Source organism: Heterodontus francisci, chromosome 8 (assembly GCF_036365525.1).
Source record: "Heterodontus francisci isolate sHetFra1 chromosome 8, sHetFra1.hap1, whole genome shotgun sequence".
Lineage (NCBI taxonomy): Eukaryota > Metazoa > Chordata > Chondrichthyes > Heterodontiformes > Heterodontidae > Heterodontus > Heterodontus francisci.
In genome coordinates, this window is record NC_090378.1 from 111,317,940 (window position 1) to 111,337,004 (window position 19,065).

The window sequence follows — 19,065 nt, forward strand, 5'->3', positions numbered from 1 at the left end:
CCAGCCTGAACAGAGATGTATCGGTTGCCTCCTTCCTTCCTCCTCCTTCTCCTCAGCTGATTGCCATATACCTGGTAGCAAGGGCAGTGCCCTCATGAGGTTGTGCAGGATGCTGCACACCACCATGAATCGTAAAACACACTCTGGCATATAGACTTTCTGGGGGTCTGCGAAAGAATGTGAATGGGACCCATTGCTGTGATGGCACAGTAAGATCAGGTGTGTGCTGTTGGCTGTTGGTTTGAGTTCCTTTGTCCACTCGAGCAGCGCAGCCAAGAGCTCGCCCACTATGGAGTTCGATGTCCTGTGCCAGGGCCTGGTGCACTCGCACAGTAAGCAATCTCTGGGCCAGCATTGGGCCCGAGGCAACTCTGGAAACAAACATGTAACCAGATTAGCATGATATCGAACTGACTGACAATCCCAAGAGAGGACACGAGAGGCCCCAGGGACACCGGGACTGAATTCTCAGGGCTGGTGCTAGGGGAAGAGTAGGAAGAAGCTGCCATGTCAGCTTCGTTCAGGGGCCTGGAAAGACAATCAAGCCAAACTTTGTTCACTGAGTGTGACAGCTGGACCTATAGTGGAGGTTTACACCTGAAATGGTGTCAGGGTCCCAATAGGAGCTACCCAGCCTAATCCCACTCCACCAAAAGCAGGGAGGTGTGATGAGTGAGGTATTCAACAGGCATGTGGCTCAAAGTCTAGGGTTACCTTTCAGCTGAATGGAGGATCAAAGTTTTCACATCATCACTCACATCAATATATTGGACAGCCCTGACAAAATGTCATGCAAGTCTCTAACAGGAGGACACTGATGAACTTTAGATTTAGAAATGTAAAAGTTCAAGGAGTTTATGGTATATTAAGTCAGGTGGTGGGGGGGACGGGGCAGGGGTCTCCATGCTTACTAATCCATTCGAAAAGGGGTTCTTCAACTAAAAGGTTTGAGAATTACTGTTCTAAGTCTTTCAATGCCAACAATATAAGAACAGGAGGAGGCCATTCAGCTCCTAGAGCCTGTTCTACCATTCAAATAAATCATGGCTGATGTTTATCCTAACTCTAACCACTTGCCTTGTTTTTGTAACCCTTAATACCCTTGTCTAACAAAAATCTATCAATCACAGTTTTGAAATTTTCAATTGATCTCCAGCCACAACAGTTTTTCGGTGGAAAGTATTCCAGATTTCCACTATCCTTTGTGTGAAGATGTGCTTTGTGATATCACCCTGAATGGCCGAGCTCTAATTTTAAGGTTATGGCTCCTTGTTCTAGACTCCCCCCTACCAGAGGCAATAGTTTCTCTCTATCTACCCTATTGAATCCTTTAATCATCTTAAACACCTCAACTGGATCATCCCATAATCTTCCATATTCAAGAAAAAACAAGATTCCGTGCAACCTACCCTTTTAACCCCGGTTTTATTCTGGTGAATCTGTGCTGCACCCACTCTAAGGCCAATATAACCTTCCTGAATTGCAGTGCCCAGAACTAAATGCACTACTCCAGATGGGATCGGTGTACGGCTTGCCGGGGGAGCTTAACCCAACTTGCCTTTTCTCCTCCCTATGTCAACAACTTTCACCTTCTCCCTCTCCAACAGTTTGCTTCTCCTTCCATCACACGCTAAAACCTCGCCTTCCTCCTTTCCCAGTGCCAACAACTTGCCCCTTCTCCCTTGTAGCACCAACATATTGCTCCTAACATCTATCCCTCAATGGCAGTCTCCATTTCCATGAAGGAAATTATATTGCTTGCTTTTCTCTTCATTTGTATCTTTCAAGATTTTTGATTGTAGAAAAGCTAATGGCACAGATGGGTAGGTAATCATCTTTTGATTGACCGATCTGAACAACCAACAGCCCATCTATTCCTGTCAACCACAATCAGATGGAACCCTGTCATCAGGCCCAATATGTCTCACCTCTACTGACAGGGTAAGGAGTGAAACACCTTAGAAATAAGCTCAAGTCCAAGCTCCACTGTTAAATGTTCACTCCAATAGGGCAACAATCACTGTAAATATCCACTGTAGCAATTCATTAGTTGCAGTGAAGCTACCAGCCGAGATTGGATAGGTGATCATGGGGAAACTCTAGATTATTTGGTCTTTGCTCAAAAACCAACATATTTCCCATTTTGTATCATGATGATTTTGCAACAAATTTAGTAAAGATATGAAGTTTTCAGAGGCCTGTCTGAAGAATCAGATAGTTATTGTCATCTTATCCTTGTCAACCAGGGCTGTCCCATCTGAATGCAAAGTATGGACCAGACTGAGCCACCACAAGGGATCAAAGGTAAGTCCCACTGCTACTGTTCTAAATGTGTCAAAACTTATGGAAACCATAGTGACTGAACACCATCTCAACTTAGTATGTGGTTGCTAATTTGGCATCAGGTAAAAGCAATCAACTTACAATACTCTCCACTTCATAGATGAGGAATGGAAAGACTTTCTCACTGGATCACTAACAATCAGGGTATGATAAGGACCATAATTCAGAGACAGTCACTGCACTAACATATAATAAGGCCCATTATCTCAATTCGTATGAATAGATGTACAGGCATGCATGTGACTCAGTGGTGAAAGGAAGAGATGAAAAGTGACGGGAAGAGAGAGGTAGAGGAATGGAAGGCAAGGAATAAAGGCAACTGATTCAGCCTTTATTCAGAGACAGGCAGGTGTCAAATAATATTAAGCTTAAATTAGAACAGAGCTCCGAAACTAAGGTTGTAAATCTGGACAAAGCAAATGATGCAGGTATGAGGAGTGAGTGGCTAAAATGGATTGGGAAACTAGATTAGAAGATAAGACAGTAGATAGGCAATGGCAAACATTTAAAGAGTTAATTCATAATTTGAAACGGATTGTAAATTCCCTTAAGGAATAAACACCCTACAGAAAGAAGTGTTCCAACTGCGGCTAACAAGACGTTAAAGATAGTTTTAGTTTAAAGGAAGAGGCTTATAATGTTGTCAAAAAAATCAGTATGCCTGAGGATTGGGGGATTTTAGAATGCAGCAATGAATGACAAAAATGCTGATAATGCAAAAGAAAATAGAATACAAGAGTAAACTGGCTAGAGACATAAAAACAGATTGTAAAAACTTCTATAGGTATGCAAAAGAAAGAGATTAGCTAAAGCAAACATGGGTCTCTAACAGACAGAGACAGGAGAAATTACAATAAGGAATAAGGAAATGGCAAGGATGTTAAATGAATACTTTGTATGTGTCTTCATGGTAGAAAACACAAAAAACATTCCAGAAATAATGGAGAACCACGGCTCTAGTGGGATTAAGAGATTTAAGGATATTAGTACTGGTAAACAAATAGTACTGGAGAAATTAATAGGAATAAAAGCTAACAAATCCCTGGACCGGATGGCCAAATTCCTAATGTTTTAAAAGAGGCGGCTACAGAGATCGTGCTGCATTGGTTTTGGTCTTCCAGAAATCCCTAGATTCGAGAACATGGATTGAAAGGTAACAAATATAACCCCTGTTCTAGAAAGGAGGGAGAGAACAAAACCAGGGAACTATTGGCCAGTAGTCTGAACATTCATGATAAAAAAAATTTCGAGTTCATTTTCGGGAAGTGATAGCAGGGCACTTAGAATATTATAATATGATTTGGCAGAGTCAACATGTATCTATGAAAGGGAAATTGTGTTTGACAAATCTGTTAGAGTTTTTCTGAGGATGTAACTAGTAGGATGGATAAGGGAGAACCAGTGGATGAAGTATATTTGGATTTTCAAAAAGAATTTGATAAGGTGTCGCACAAGAGGTTCTTATACAAAATCAGGGCTCATGCAAATAATACATTAGCATGGATTGAGATTAGTTAAAGGACAGAAAACAAAGAGTAGGACGAAATGGGTGTTTTTCAGGTCAGCAGCCAAAAGCTAAAGTGGTTCCACAAGGATTGGTGTTTGATCCTCAGCTATTTATAAATTGTAGCAATGACATAGATGAGGGGACCTAGTGTAATGTATCCAAATTTGCCGGTAATACAAAGTTAGACAGGAAAGGAAGATGTCGGTAGGATGCATAAAGGCCACAATGGGATGTAGGCAGGTTAAGTGAGTGGGCAAGAACGTGGCAGAGGAAATGAAATGCGGATAAATGTGAAGTTATCCACTTTGGTAGGAAAAACAGAAAAGCAGAATTTTCTTTTAAATAGTGACACTGGGAAATGTTGGTATTCAGTGTGATATGGGTATCATAGAACAGTACAGCACAGTACAGGCCCTTCGGCCCACGATGTTGTGCCGAACCTTTAACCTACTCAAGATCTAAGTAACTACCTACCCTTCATTCTACTATCATCCATGTACCTATCCAAGAGTCGCTTAAATGCCCCTAATGTATCTGCTTCTACTACCACCGCTGGCAGCGCATTCCACGCACCCACCACTCTCTGTGTAAAGAACCTACCTCTGACATCTCCCCGAAACCTTCCTCCAATCACCTTAAAATTATGCCCCCTGGTGATAGCCCTTTCCGCCCTGGGAAAAAGTCTCTGACTATCCACTCTATCTATGTCTCTCATCATCTTGTACACCTCTATCAAGTCACCTCTCATCCTTCTTCGCTCCAATGAGAAAAGCCCTAGCTCCCTCAATCTTTCTTCGTAGGACATGCCCTCCAGTCCAGGCAGCATCCTGGTAAATCTCCTCTGCACCCTCTCTAAAGCTTCCACATCCTTCCTATAATGAGGCGACCAGAACTGAACACAATATTCCAAGTGTGGTCGAACCAGGGCCTTATAGAGCTGCAGCATAACCTCGCGGCTCTTAAACTCAATCCCCCGTTAATGAAAGCCAACACACCATACGCCTTCTTAACAACCCTATCAACTTGGGTGGCAACTTTGAGCGATCTATGGACATGGACCCCAAGATCCCTCTGTTCCTCCACACTACCAAGAATCCTGTCTTTAAGCCTGTATTCCGCATTCAAATTCGACCTTCCAAAATGAATCACTTCACACTTTTCCAGGTTGAACTCCATCTGCCACTTCTCAGCCCAGCTCTGCATCCTGTCAATGTCCCGTTGCAACCTACAACAGCCTTCCACACTATCCACAACTCCAGCAACCTTCATGTCATCGGCAAACTTGCTAACCCAGCCTTCCACTTCCTCATCCAAGTCATTTATAAAAATCACAAAGAGCAGAGGTCCCAGAACAGATCCTTGTGGAACACCACTGGTCACCGAGCTCCATGCTGAATACTTTCTATCTACTACCCCCTCTGACTTCTATGGGCCAGCCAATTTTGTATGCAGACAGCCAACTTTCCCTGTATCCCATGCCTCCTTATTTTCTGAATGAGCCTACCATGGGGAACCTTATCAAACGCCTTCCTTCTTCCTCTTGACTAGCTGTTCCACATCTCTTGTCATCCAAGGTTCCTTCACCCTACCATCCCTTCCCTGCCTCATCGGGACAAACCTATCCAACAGTCGCAGCAAGTGCTCCCTAAACAACCTCCACATTTCTGTCGTGCATTTCCCTGAGAACATCTGTTCCCAATTTATGCTCCCCAGTTCCTGCCTAATAGCATTGTAATTCCCCCTCCCCCAATTAAATATTTTCCCATCCCTTCTGCTCCTGTCCCTCTCCATGACTATAGTAAAGGTCAGGGAGTTGTGATCACTATCACCGAAATGCTTTCCCACCGAGAGATCTGCCACCTGGCCTGGTTCGTTGCCAAGCACCAAGTCCAATATAGTCTCCCCTCTAGTCGGCCTATCTACATATTGAGTCAGAAAACCTTCCTGGACACACCTGACAAAAACTGCTTCTTCCAAACTATTTGCACTAAGGAGGTTCCAATCAATAGTAGGGAAGTTGAAGTCACCCATGACAACAACCGTAGGTTGTTACTTCTGCACCTTTCCAAAATCTGCCTCCCAATCTGTTCCTCCATGTCTCTGCTGCTATTGGGGGGTCTATAGAAAACTCCCAACAAAGTGACTGCTCCTTTCCTGTTTCTGACTTCCACCCATAATGACTCAGTAGACAAACCCTCCTCGACGACCTCCCTTTCTGCAGCTGTGATACTATCCCTGATTAACAATGCCACTCCCCCACCTCTTTTACCTCCCTCCCTATTCCTTTTGAAACATCTAAACCCTGGAACATCCAACATCCATTCCTGCCGTTGTGATATCCACGTCTCCGTAATGGCCACAACATCGTAGCTCCAAGTACTGATCCATGCTCGAAGTTCATCACCCTTATTCCTGACACTTCTTGCGTTAAAATAGACACACTTCAACCCATCATACTGGCTGCAACTTTGCCCTGTCAACTGTCTAACCTTCCTCACAGACTCTCTGCACTCTGTATCTGCCTGTTCAACAGCTACCCCATCCACTGATCCGTGGCTCCGGTTCCCATCCCCCTGCCAAACTAGTTTAAACCCTCCTGAAGAGCTCTAGCAAACCTCCCGCCCAGGATATTGGTGCCCCTCCAGTTCAGATGCAACCCGTCCTTCTTGTACAGGTCCCACCTTCCCCAGAAGGTATCCCAATGATCCACATATCTGAATCCCTCCCTCCTACACCAGTTCTGTAGCCACGTGTTCAGCTGCACTCGCTCCCTGTTTCTAGCCTCACTAGCACGTGGCACCGGTAACAATCCTGAGATTACTACTCTGCTCGTCCTGCCTTTCAGCTTCCAACCTAACTCCCTATATTCACTTTTCAGGTCCTCATCCCTTTTCCTAGCTATGTCATTGGTACCGATATGTACCACGACCTCTGGCTGCTCCCCCTCCCCCTTAAGAATCCTATAGACTCGATCCGAGACATCCCTGACCCTGGCACCTGGGAGGCAACATAGCATCCGGGAGTCTCGTTCGCGACCACAGAATCTCCTGTCTGTTCCTCTAACCATTGAATCTACTATCACTATCGCTCTCCTATTCTCCCCCCTTCCCTTCTGAGCCACTGAGCCAGGCTCAGTGCCAAAGACCTGGCCACTGTGGCTTTCCCCTGGTAGGTCATCCCCCCCAACCATATCCAAAACAGTATACGTATTATTGAGGGGAACAGCCATCCTTGTACATTAATTCACCGTAAGGTAACATACAGGTCTAGCAAGTTAGGAGATCAGCCAGGATCTCAGTGAATGGCAGTGCAGGCTCAAGGGGGCTACTCCAGTTCCTATGTTGCTGTGAATTTTGGGTCTAATATGCCTATCTGCTGCTAAAAATCTCAGACCTTTTTATTCCTTGTCTCCCAGAATTTTCATGTTTTTTCACTGTGCACTTGCTTCAAATGTTTACCTTTTGTTTAGTTGATATTCAGTGTTTTCATGGTTCCCTCCCACTGCTTGATTATTCATCGGAACCATCTTGAAATGACAACACTCATGGACACACATAACCACTACTGTGGCGAGCATTTGCAGAACCAGCAACTTGTAGCCAGGAGAGGTGAGACCAGTTTAAGCTCCCTGTCAGAGGCTCTGCCTCTGTTTATTAATTGTTAAGGACAATCCAGTTGCTCATTTGAACCCGTTACTCTCTTTCACCAGATGTGGAGTTCACTGATGGAGGCAGGAGGGGCTTTAAAAAAATATCAACGGGCATACACAAAGCTTGGCAACATGGTCGGCTACCGACTTCTAATGTGCCAACCATCAACCCTATAGTTCTGTGGGCAACCGACATGCTGGGGTGGATCAAAGGCCTTAGAAAAAGACAGCCATATTTGGATTGGGTTGCCTTTTCTTCCAATGCTCTACTTGGCTCAAGGGTCATTTCCATACACAAAGGTAACTTGTTGCAACAACGTGTCAGATTGATATCTGTGGAGCAGAAGTTGTCCAAGTGAAATCCCTGTGGACATCTGTGGCCCCTGAGCCTTGGCAGTCCACCCCACCAAGCCTGAACATAGGTTCTATTTCTGCCTATCTGTTTTACTCACTACTTTGTGCTGTTTTAATTTAGTAGTCCTGCAGGTTTGTTACTTTTTTTAATGCTGTTGTCCAATTTTTGGATGGACGGCAAATCAGAAGATCTAAGCACTGAGATTCCTGTTGCCAGAGGAGCAGAAAGGCTGATTTCCACTCATGCAGGAACGCAGGAGTTTGGGGAGAACCTGGTTACAACAGGTTTATGTCCCATTTGTCATGCTGCTTTAACTTCTGATTGGTGGTGAGAGGCGGAGGGGTTGGTGTGGTGCTCTGGATGGACCTTCCTCTGTATATTAAGGTAGCATGCCTGGGTGAGTTCTCTGGGAAGTTCTTCCCATTTTATTCTGCCCTTAAGAGGCCTCAGCTACATCAGTTAAAGTGATCAAACTGGCTGTTGTTGCCAGGCCACAATGGGATTGAACCATATCACATAATGAGCTGTATATACTACTACTCCCTGTCACTCAAGCATTGAATCAGCTGGGAGAGCATTTCTTAATGTGAGCTTCAGCTGCTCCCAGTCTTTTGACTGCAGAATCTGACCATGGAATGAAATCTGCATTACAGGCGGATTGTGAGGGTTTATGTCGTGCATTGAGTCAGACTCTGGCTTTGCATCTCTCGGGCCTGAGTTCACATCTAATGCAGACTGATGGGATATCCTCGCTCTGTTGGTTTTAAAAGGTCCTTTGTGAAATGAGGCTGGGCAATCTCAATCCAGCTCCAGGTGAGTATGGATCAACAGCAGTAAATTGTCAGCCTCTGTCAGATAACCCATGGAACATAAGGAATAGGAGCAGGAGTAGGCCATTTGGCCCCTTGAGCCTGCTTCGCCATTCAATACAATCATGGCTGATCTTCTGCCTCAACTCCACTTTCTTGCCTGCTCCCCAGATTCCTTGATTCCATGAGAAATCAAAAGTGTATCAATCTTACTCTTGAATATACTCAATGATGGAGCACCCACAACCCTAAAATTCCAAAGATTCACAACCCACTGAATGAAGAAATTGCTCCTCATCTCAGTCCTAAATGATCGACCCTTTAAAAATGTGAAGAAAAGCATTTTTGGAAGAAAGAATGAGCAAAGGCAATATAAACTAAATGGAACAATATGCAGGAATAGAGATATCTGCGGGTTCGCATACACAAATCTTTGAAGGTGGCAGGACAAGTTGAAAAGGCTGCTTAAAAAAAAGGCTTACGAAATCCTTGGCTTTACTAACAGTGGCATAGAGTACAAAAGGAAGGTGGATATACTAAACCTTTATAAATCAATGGTTAGGTCTCAGCTGGTGTATGGGGTCCAATTCTATGCACCACTTCAGGAAGGATGTCAAGGCCTTGGAGAGAATGATACCAGGGACAAGGGACTTCTGTAATGCGGAGAGACTGGAGAAGCTGGGGTTATTCTCCTTAAAACAGAGAAGGTTAAGGGGAGATTTGGTAGAAGTATTCAAAATGATGAAGGGTTTTATAGAGTAGATAGGGAGAAATCATTTCCACTGGCGGAAGGGTCGATAACCAAAGGATGCAAAGGAAAGGTTTGCAGGACCGGTGGGGAAAAGAGCAGAGGAGTGGCACTAATTGAATAGCTCTTTCAAAGAGCTGACACAGGCACAATGGGCCAAATGGCCTCCTGCACTGTGATTCTATGATTCTATATTGAGTCAAGCTACAAAAGCTGGGTGGGTTCTCTCGGATATATTTTAGTGGTCGCTTATGATACTGGTCATTCTTGTGACTATCATTTGTCATGACAGGGCTACACTGTGAAAGCTTTAATAGATCTTTATTGACCAGCTTCTGATGTAACACTGTATGACAATTCTATGAAATGTTTGGTTACATGATAACAGCATGCTATTCATCACACGAATGCCAGTGCCTGCAATTAAGTGGGGTTGGGGTCTTGCTGGGAAGAGAGAGGGAGAAAGAGCAAGGGGGAGGGGGGGGGGGGGTAAGAGAGAAAGAGAGAGAGAGAGAGTCATAGGCATAGAGCTGGAGAAACCCACAAACGGGGCCTAATTGTGAGGGAGATACATTAACATCAGGAGAGATACAGTCATTAACACAGGGTGCTATGGGGAGGGGTTACTCAGTGACAGTATGAGGAACTGGATTAACATCAGTAGAGATACAGTCAGTAACACAGGGCACTGAGGGACAGGTTACTTAATGACAGTGAGAGAGAGCTGGATTAATATCAGTAGAGATACAGTCACTGACACAGGGGGCTGAGGGAGCGGTTACAGACTGACACAGTGAGGGAGCTGGATTAACATCAGTAGAGATACAGTCAGTAACACAGGGCACTGAGGGACAGGTTACTTAGTGACAGTGAGAGAGAGCTGGATTAATATCAGTAGAGATACAGTCACTGACACAGGGGGCTGAGGGAGCGGTTACAGACTGACACAGTGAGGGAGCTGGATTAACATCAGTGGAGATACAGTCAGTAACACAGGGCGCTGGGGGAGGGGATACTGAGTGACAGTGTGAGAGAGCTGGATTAACATCAGTAGAGAAAAGAGATCACATTAGTCACACAAAAAGATAATGTCAATCTTCATAATGCCATTGTTTAACAGTGAGACCCCTCTCTAAAAGAGGACTCTTGGAATTGTTACACTAATAAATCCTGGCAGTTGTGTGATACATCAATAATGGAGTTGATTGCAATGATTAATCAATCTCTACCCATCAGTGTTGAACAGACCCAGACGTAAGCTGAGGAAAACCCCCATTGATGGGGAAGTTTGGGAACCATGGTTCCAAAGTCACCTGTTCCTCCCAAGCACTTTCCACAGGTCATGTCTTCAGTTACTCATGCATTGTATCCCCAAGTAAGGTCTGATGGAGAGACTGTCCCATTTGTACGGGGTCCAGTCTATGAATGTACAAAACTGATAGGCCGGAAAAGGTCAACTGGTCCATCAAGCTTGCCCCACACTCGTGACTGAAAGTCCATCTTTAAAAATGGCAGTTTGTGAAACTTCCTCTTTAAATGTGATCCTGATAATGTCATCTCTTTAGAAAGGGTCCTGATGGGGAGATTTTCTCTTTAAAACTCCCTGTATGATTAGAATGACCATTAATGCAAATTGTTTTCCCTCCATGGCCTCACACCTCTCTATTGCTTCAGCCTCCTCCAACCTTATAACTCTGAGATTTTTGCGTTTCTCCAATTCCGGCCTCTCGTGCACCTGCAATTTTGATTGCTCCACAATTGGTGGCTGTGCCTTCAGCTGCCTGGGCTCTAAGCTCTGGAATTCCCTCCCTGAACACCTCTCCGCCTCTTCACTTCACTCCCCTCCTTTAAGAGGCTTCTTAAAATCTATCTTTGACCAAGCTTTTGGGCACCTGTCCTAATATCGCCCTATGTGGCTCGGTGTCAAATTTTATTTGATAATGTTCCTGTGAAGCGGCTATTTTCGTTGTAAAATACCTTGCAGGAGAATGACAGGATCCCATTTTACTTTAATCCATCGTCAGTGCTGATGAAGGATTTCAGTCACCTCAGTCTCACAGGAAACAAGACAGGCCCAGCAAGGGTAAAATATATGAAAACTATTGCAGCAATATTTACCGAAGGCCTCAGGTTTGTTAATCTCATTCTTTTTCTCCTCAGTCTTTTTAAATAAATAAATATATAGAGAGAGCAATAATAAAAATTCATCAACATCTCCCGGCAAGTAGAGAATTTGATTTCCTAGGACATCTAAACGCAGGGCGAGCGGCCAGAAGTAACCTGCAGCGATCCAGAAGCTGTAACCCGGCGGTCATGTGTGTGTGTGTGTGTGTGCGGCTAGCCTGCTCTCTCAGCCTGCTGTCACACCCGCTGAGGGGTGGGATGCGTGATCTGAGAAATCAAGTTGGATTGCTGTCCTCTTTGGAGCCAAGGCTCTGGCTGTCTCTGTCGTATCAATTTTCCCCAGCACCACACAGCTTGTCGCTGTGAATTTACAAGCCCACGCAGCACAGGCAGTGCAAGGAGGGGGTGGGGGGTGGGGGGGAAAGAGATAGCCTGCGTGCTGCTTTTGGCTGTGGGAGAAGCACGGTAGCTATTTTTAGAGCATGCGAGTGGTGGTGGAGGAGGGGGAGAAGGGATGGGTTTGTCGGGGGCGGGGGGAGTGGGGGGAGTGCAGATGGTGAGGGGCTTCAGTTAGCAGGCCTATTGAGACACAGAATCGAGGTTACGGCCTTGCAGTAAACCAGGCGGCACCTGCTTTACTCCACTCGGCCTGCTCGACCGCCCCCGGCATGCGTTTGCCGACGCTGACTGTATCTGACAGGTGGGACACGTCAGATGCCTGGCTTTATCTCCCCGCTCGCCTCCCTCACCATCACCCCTCACTCCCCCGCATGGCGGCAAGGCTAATCCGTGCCGTCGGCGAGCTCGCTTTGGCCGCTGGGAGCAATCACCCGACTGGGCTGATCTCGGAGATGTGACAAGTGGGACCTCCGTGTGGTACTGTCTTTGCCTCCAGCTTGCAAATAATGAGAAGTGAGAGGCAGAGAGAGAGAGAGAGAGGCAGCAATAAATAACAGACTTGATGGAGTTCTTTAATATTATGAAGGGGTTTGATAGGTTGGATGTAGAGAAGATGTTTTCACTTGTGGGGAGTCTAAAACTAGTGGTCATAAATATATGATAGTCACAAATAAATCCAATAAGGAATTCAGGAGAGAATTCTTTACCCAGAGAGTGGTTAGAATGTGAAACTCGCTACCACAAGGTATTGTTGAGGTGATTAAGATAGATGCTTTTAAGGGGAAGCTAGATAAGCACATGGGGGAGAAAGGATTAGAAGGATATAAAAAGATAAAGAAGGGTGGGAGGAGACTCGTTTGGAGCATAAACACTGGCATAGACCAGTTGGGCCGAATGGCCTTTTTGTGCTGTAAGGTAATTCTATGAAATGAAGGAGGAGACAGATTTCTTACATTCAGGGCCTGTGGACTGTAGATCCTGCCAGCTCCCAGACCGTCACTGTATCCGCCTGTCTGGTTGATGACATGGCGCAGCGAGTCCACCTGGAAAAGAAACAAGAGGCCTGGTCACACTGTTAGACCATGCTCCATTTCCTGGCACAGGGGCACACAGTGCCTATCCTTACCCCGCAGGGGCCAGGAGGAGTGAGGGAGCTGGCAGCACAGGGAGCATTTCGTGGGCACTGCCTTGCCATCTTGTTACCTCCCCTCCTCCGAGCCCTTCAACAGGTTGTGGCTGTGAATTGGTGGACTCCTGATTGACTACACTGCCCTCTTCCCCAGCTTCCATCATCAGCTACCGTGGCTTTGTTTGGGGGATGTTCTGGCCAGCGTGGTCCTGAGGCTGAGTTAGCTAGTGATAGAGTAAATGCTCCATGTTTGGCCGCAGTGTCCCCTGGCAATAATCAACCAATGTTCCCCACTCTTCTGTTACCTACCTCCTGGGAAGTGTGAGTGAAAGGCAAATTACTGCAGATGCTAGAAATTTGGAAAGTGCAGTGGCTGGAGTGTCGTCTACATCGGTTGCTTTGCGCTTCAATTCTCCATCCTACTCACACTCTGATCTCTCTATCCTCAGTCACCTACATTACAACAGTGAGCGCACTTCAAAAAAAATCACTCCACTGGCTGTAAAGCATGTTCGGACATCCTGAAGTCATGAAAGGCACTGTATAAATGCAAGTCTTTTGTTGACAGTATTAGAACATAGAGCAGTACAGCACATTACAGGCCCTTCGGCCCACGATGTTGTGCCGACCCTTTAACCTACTCTAAGATCAAACTACCTACCTACTCTTCAATATACTATCATCCATGTACCTATCCAAGAGTCGCTTAAATATCCCTAATGTATCTGCTTCTACTACCACCGCTGGCAGCACATTCCACGCACCCACCACTCTCTGTGTAAAGAACCTACCTCTGACATCTCCCCGAAACCTTCCTCCAATCACCTTAAAATTATGCCCCCTGGTGATAGCCCTTTCCACCCTGGGAAAAAGTCTCTGACTATCCACTCTATCTATGCCTCATCATCTTGTACCCCTCTATCAAGTCACCTCTCATCCTTCTTCGCTCCAATGAGAAAAGCCCTAGCTCCCTCAATCTTTCTTCGTAGGACATGCCCTCCAGTCCAGGCAGCATCCTGGTAAATCTCCTCTGCACCCTCTCTAAAGCTTCCACATCCTTCCTATAATGAGGTTCAACTCAACATCGAGGAACAGCACCTCATTTTGCTATGAGGTATTCTGAAGCCCTCTGGCCTTAATAGTAACTTTAATAATTTCAGACCCTAACAGCACACCCGCTTTCTGTTTAGCAGGTAGCGCTGGCATGGGATGGGTGTACTGGCATTTGTGGGGATGGGGTTGGATTGGTGCCAGGGTGAGAAACCTCCATTGCTGATGGGGTGGTCTGCCACCTGGGGCTGAATTTTATAATGGTGAGTGTCCTGACGTTGAGCCAGAAATCTCGAGGGAGTCCCACCTTGGCCATTTGGGGGACCCCCGGTCGCATTTTACGGTGTTCAAGGAGTTAATCGCCTGGCACCAGGATTCCCATCCCTTTCAGGACAGGGATTCTGCCTCCAAGAGCTGCCAGCCAATCAGAGGGCCAGCAGCTCAGCAACGCCATCAGGAGCGGTGGGCACTGCTGGGACTGCACCCAGCTAGAAGAATCAACATGGATGCTGGCCTGGAAAGGAGTTAAGTGGGGGCAGGTTTGCCAGGGCTAGTCAGGCAGGCATTGGTGGGGGGATGGGTTGTTGAGGGCAGGGGGTGTTGGTGCGGGTTGGCCTTTGCCTCTGGGGCCACAGATTGCCTAAACAGGAGGGCAACCCACCCCCTCCTCCAGCCCCCCTCACTGCTCCAGCCGGCAGGGAAGCTGCCTGATTTTACTGGGCGCTCTCACCATGTGGCGGGGATCCCACCAGCCGCCAGTAAAACACCAGTGATGGCGGGAAGAAGCCCTTAAGCGGCCATTAATGCCACTTAAGGGCCTCAATTGGCCTTTGGGCAAAAAGGCTGTCCTCTACCTGCCCTGCCCGTAACAAAATTCAATGGCATCGGGAAGGCGATGGGCACTCCACCCCCGCCACCACTCCCCCCTGCCATTTTATGGGCACCCCCACCTCCCTGCCCACCCTAGAGGGCTAATAAAATTCAGTCCTTGGTGTCAGCTGTTCACTTCTATCAGAATCCTGTGTAAGTTTTAACTATTCCTAATCTATTTAGTGCTTCATGTTTAGCTCCTCACACCCCCTCTCTATCACGTATGGATAGATCTTTTCTAGCTTTGATTTCTCACTTTCTGCTTCCTATTGTTTCACTTTAACATCACTGCTGTCACTTAATCTACATTCCACTTAGGCACTTTGCAGGTCCTTCATCCCCTATGTGTTGTTGGATTTTTTTTTCACTTCCTCCTTCAAGTTGTCCAGATCTCTGTTCAGACTCCATCTGGAGAACTGCATTCAGTTCCGGAACCACACCTCAGAAAGGATATATTGGCCTTGGAAGGTGAGAAGTGCTGATTCACCAGAATGATACTGGGCTAAAAAGGTAAAATGGTGAGGACAGGTTGCATGGACTTGGCTTGTATTCACTTGCGTATTGGAGGCGGAAGGATGATCTAATTGTGGTGTTTAAAACCTTAAAAGGATTTGATGGGTTCATGGAGAGAAACTATTTCCTCAAGTGCAGAAGTCAAGAATGAGCGGACATAAAAAAGGCAGATTATTATCTAGACAGAGAAAGACTATAAAATACTGCAGTACAGAGGGATCTGGGTGTTCTTGTGCATGAAACATAAACGGTTAGCATGCAGGTGCCGTAAGTAATTAGGAAGGCGAATGGAAATTTGGCCTATATTGCTAGGGGGTTAGAGGTTAAAAATAGGGAAGTCTTGTTACAACTGTACAGGGTGTTGGTGAGGCCACACCTGGAGTACTGTGTACTGTTTTGGTCGCCGCATTTAAAGAAGGATATACTAGCATTGGAGGCAGTTCAGAAAAGGTTCACTAGGCTAATTCCTGGGATGAAGGGGTTGTCTTACCAAGAGAATGGCTAAACAGGTTAGACCTTTATTCATTGGAGTTTAGAAGAATAAGAGGTGATCTTATAGAAACATATAAGATTTTAAGGAGACTCGACAGGGTAGATGTTGAGAAGATGTTTCCACGAGCGGGGGAATCTTGAACTAGGGGACATAGTTACAGAATAAGGGGGCACACATTTAAAACTGAGATGCAAAGGAATTTCTTCTCTGAGGGTGTTGAATCACTGGAATTCTCTGCCTCAGAGAGTTGTGGAGGCTAGGTTATTAAATGTATTTAAGGAGGAGGTAGGTTCTGGATGTTGAGGGTCAATTGGAGCTTTCGAGACCGGAGACCAATAGATTATTGTTGGGTAAGGGTATCGAGGGATATGGAGCAAAGTCAGATACATGGAATTAAGGCACAGATCACCATGATCTAACTGAATGGTAAGTCAGGCTTGATGGGCTGAATGGCCTATTCCTGTTCCTAATGTTTCTTGCTCTCTTTGTTAAATGTTGCTCATCTGTATCATCTTCCCGTTCTGATGAACGGCCCATAGGCGAGACCTCGAGCTGTTGGTTTCTCACTCCACAGATGCTGTCTGAGCTGGTGAGCGTTTCCGGCACTTTCTCTGATCTTTGCTAGAAACTATGCCTGATGACAGGGTGAGGTTCAGCTGCAATGTGGCCGGGTAAGCTGCTGCCACTCACTGCCCAGGCCCGCTATGGAGGTGGAGGGTTGAGGGGATGGTGAAGGGGGTGGTACAGGAGTCACTGCCATGACCTGCAGTGGAAGCTGGGGTGGAGGGGGGGGTGTCCAAGAGGGCTGCCGATGTCCTTGGCATGGTACCCTAGGCTGTAGCAGGTAAGACAGCAATCAGTGATTCCAATCACAAGGTTGCTCTGTGATACAGGTCACATGTGGTCAGTAGGATTGACAACCCTCCAGGAATTGAAGATTCACCTGCCAGCAAAAAAAAGCCGGGGAGAAAAATCATATGGGCAATAAAAAGTGTTATTTTAATTTTCTTTGACCACTTTTGTTTGCAACTATTTCAGATATGGGAAAAAGCTGTTTGACTGACAATCAAGAATCATCCAATCAGGTAATGAAGAGTCTCTTCACTTTCCGATTACATAGAATTGCATCAAATTTGTAGCACACAAACAGACCATTCGGCCCAACCAGTCCATGCAGTGTTTATGCTACACTCCAGCCTCCTCCCATCCTTCCTCATCTAACTATCAGTATAACCCGATCTTCTCCATTATATGCTTATTTAGCTTCACCTTAAATGCATCTAGAATATTCACTTCAACCACACCCTGTGGTGGTGTGTTCAACATTCTCACCACTCTCTGGGTAAAGACGTTTCTTCTGAATTCCCTATATGATCTCGTAGTGACAATCTTATATTGATCTCCTCCAGTTTTGCTCTTCCCCACAAGAGGAAACATTCTCTGTGACTACTTTATTAAAATATTTCATAATTTTAAAGCCCTCTATTGGGTCACCCCTCAGCCTTTCCTATCCAAGAGAAAACAAGACCCAGACAGCTCATCCTCTCCTGATAGGTATAACCTCACAGTTCTGGCATCATCCTTGTAAATCTTTTTTGTACCATCTCCAGTGCCTCTATATCCTCTTTATAATATGGCGACCAGAACTGTACACAGTACTCCAAGTGTGGACTAACCAAGGTTTGATACAGGTTTAGCATAGGGTCTCTATTTTTCAATTCTATCCCTCCAGGAATAAACTCTAGTGCTTGGTTTGCTTTTGTTATGGCCTTATTAACCTGTGTCACTACCATTAGGGATTTATTCCTCTAGCCCTTCATTCCTCGAGCCCTTTCAAATTCTTATTTTTCAATATGTGACCTCCATATTTTTCTTACCAAATATATTACCTCACATTTATCTATGTTGAAATTCATTTGTCAATTATATGTCCATTCTTCAAGTTTGTTAGTCTTCTTGTAATTTATTGCAGTCCTCCTCAGTATTGACTATCTTACCCCACCACCCCAGCTCACTTTGGTGATATCTGCAAATTTGGAAATTGTGTTTTTGATTCCAAAGTTTAAATTATTAATATAAATTGTGAACAGCAGTGGTCCCGCTACTGATCTTTGTGGGAGGCAATTTCCCATCTCCTGCCACTCTGAATAGCTACCGCTTACAACGTTCCCTCTAAGCTGTGTGGGAGCATGGCCTCGCAGCAAATGGGAATGTTCCACGCGGGGGACAATTGGACCAAGCACAAACAGTGGTCCCTTTAAGCGGCAATCTTAAAGGAACCTCGCAGTGCAAGAAACAGGCTGCACACAGTAAAGTGAACATTAACCCCTTACTGCTAATCTCTGTTTTCTGTCTTTCAGCCAGCGAGCTCTTCATTCTCGAATCATCCCTGACTCTGCACAGTCTGACCTGATTCATCCATCTCAGATAGAATGCACCATGAGGATGGGCAAAACAATGGCAGCAGTGTGGGGAGTGTGGGCATTTGGAAGGCATGTCAGGCAATCTCCTGGAAAACATCCAACTGGAGTTAGAAACCTTAATACAAAAACACCTCCACGTTCTGATGAAAGGTCACAGACCCGAAACACTGCGTCAAATTTTCAAATTGTCGTGGAGGAGGAACCGGTGGCAGTTGGGACTGCAATTTCCAGCCACTGGCTGGCATGCCGGTTGCCAGCTTGTTCCAGCCTCGGGGCCATTTTAAAACATGCCGGTTCGGGGCATAATGGCTGCCCGCCTGCAAGCAGTGGGTAGCCAATTAGGCATCCCCAAGAGCCTATCAAATTCAATTCCGCCAATTTTCCAGTTGACATGCGGGTCCCCTGCCGAAGCCAAATCCCGGTCAAGGGATGGAGGTGGCCTCCTGGTGGCAGGCCGGGAGGGCCAGGATCCATTGATAAAGTTGAGCCACACCGCAGCCTCAACAGCCATAGGGCCACAGCTGCAGCCACAGACCTCCCTGTGGAGGATCTCCCCCCTCCACGATGATGACCCGGCAGCTGTGGCCTCATTGTATTTTAAGGTTTTTAAAAAGTCTCCAGAGAGTGCCCCCATCTTGTGGCACCCTCTCCTT

The 19,065-nt window shown here is 45.9% G+C and overlaps 1 protein-coding gene across 2 annotated transcripts in view; it reads right to left on the reverse strand.

Annotated features, from left to right (window-relative positions):
* LOC137372589 (pre-B-cell leukemia transcription factor 1-like) overlaps positions 1-19,065 on the reverse strand; it is a 697,223-nt gene that overhangs the window by 11,894 nt on the left and 666,264 nt on the right. Inside the window, exon 9 of one of the 2 annotated variants that reach the window (XM_068036530.1) lies at positions 12,888-12,977. The exons of the other annotated variant lie outside the window; for it this stretch is intronic. Coding sequence (XP_067892631.1) covers positions 12,888-12,977 — 90 coding nt within the window. The remainder of the gene's footprint in view (positions 1-12,887; positions 12,978-19,065) is intronic. 2 annotated transcript variants of the gene reach the window in all.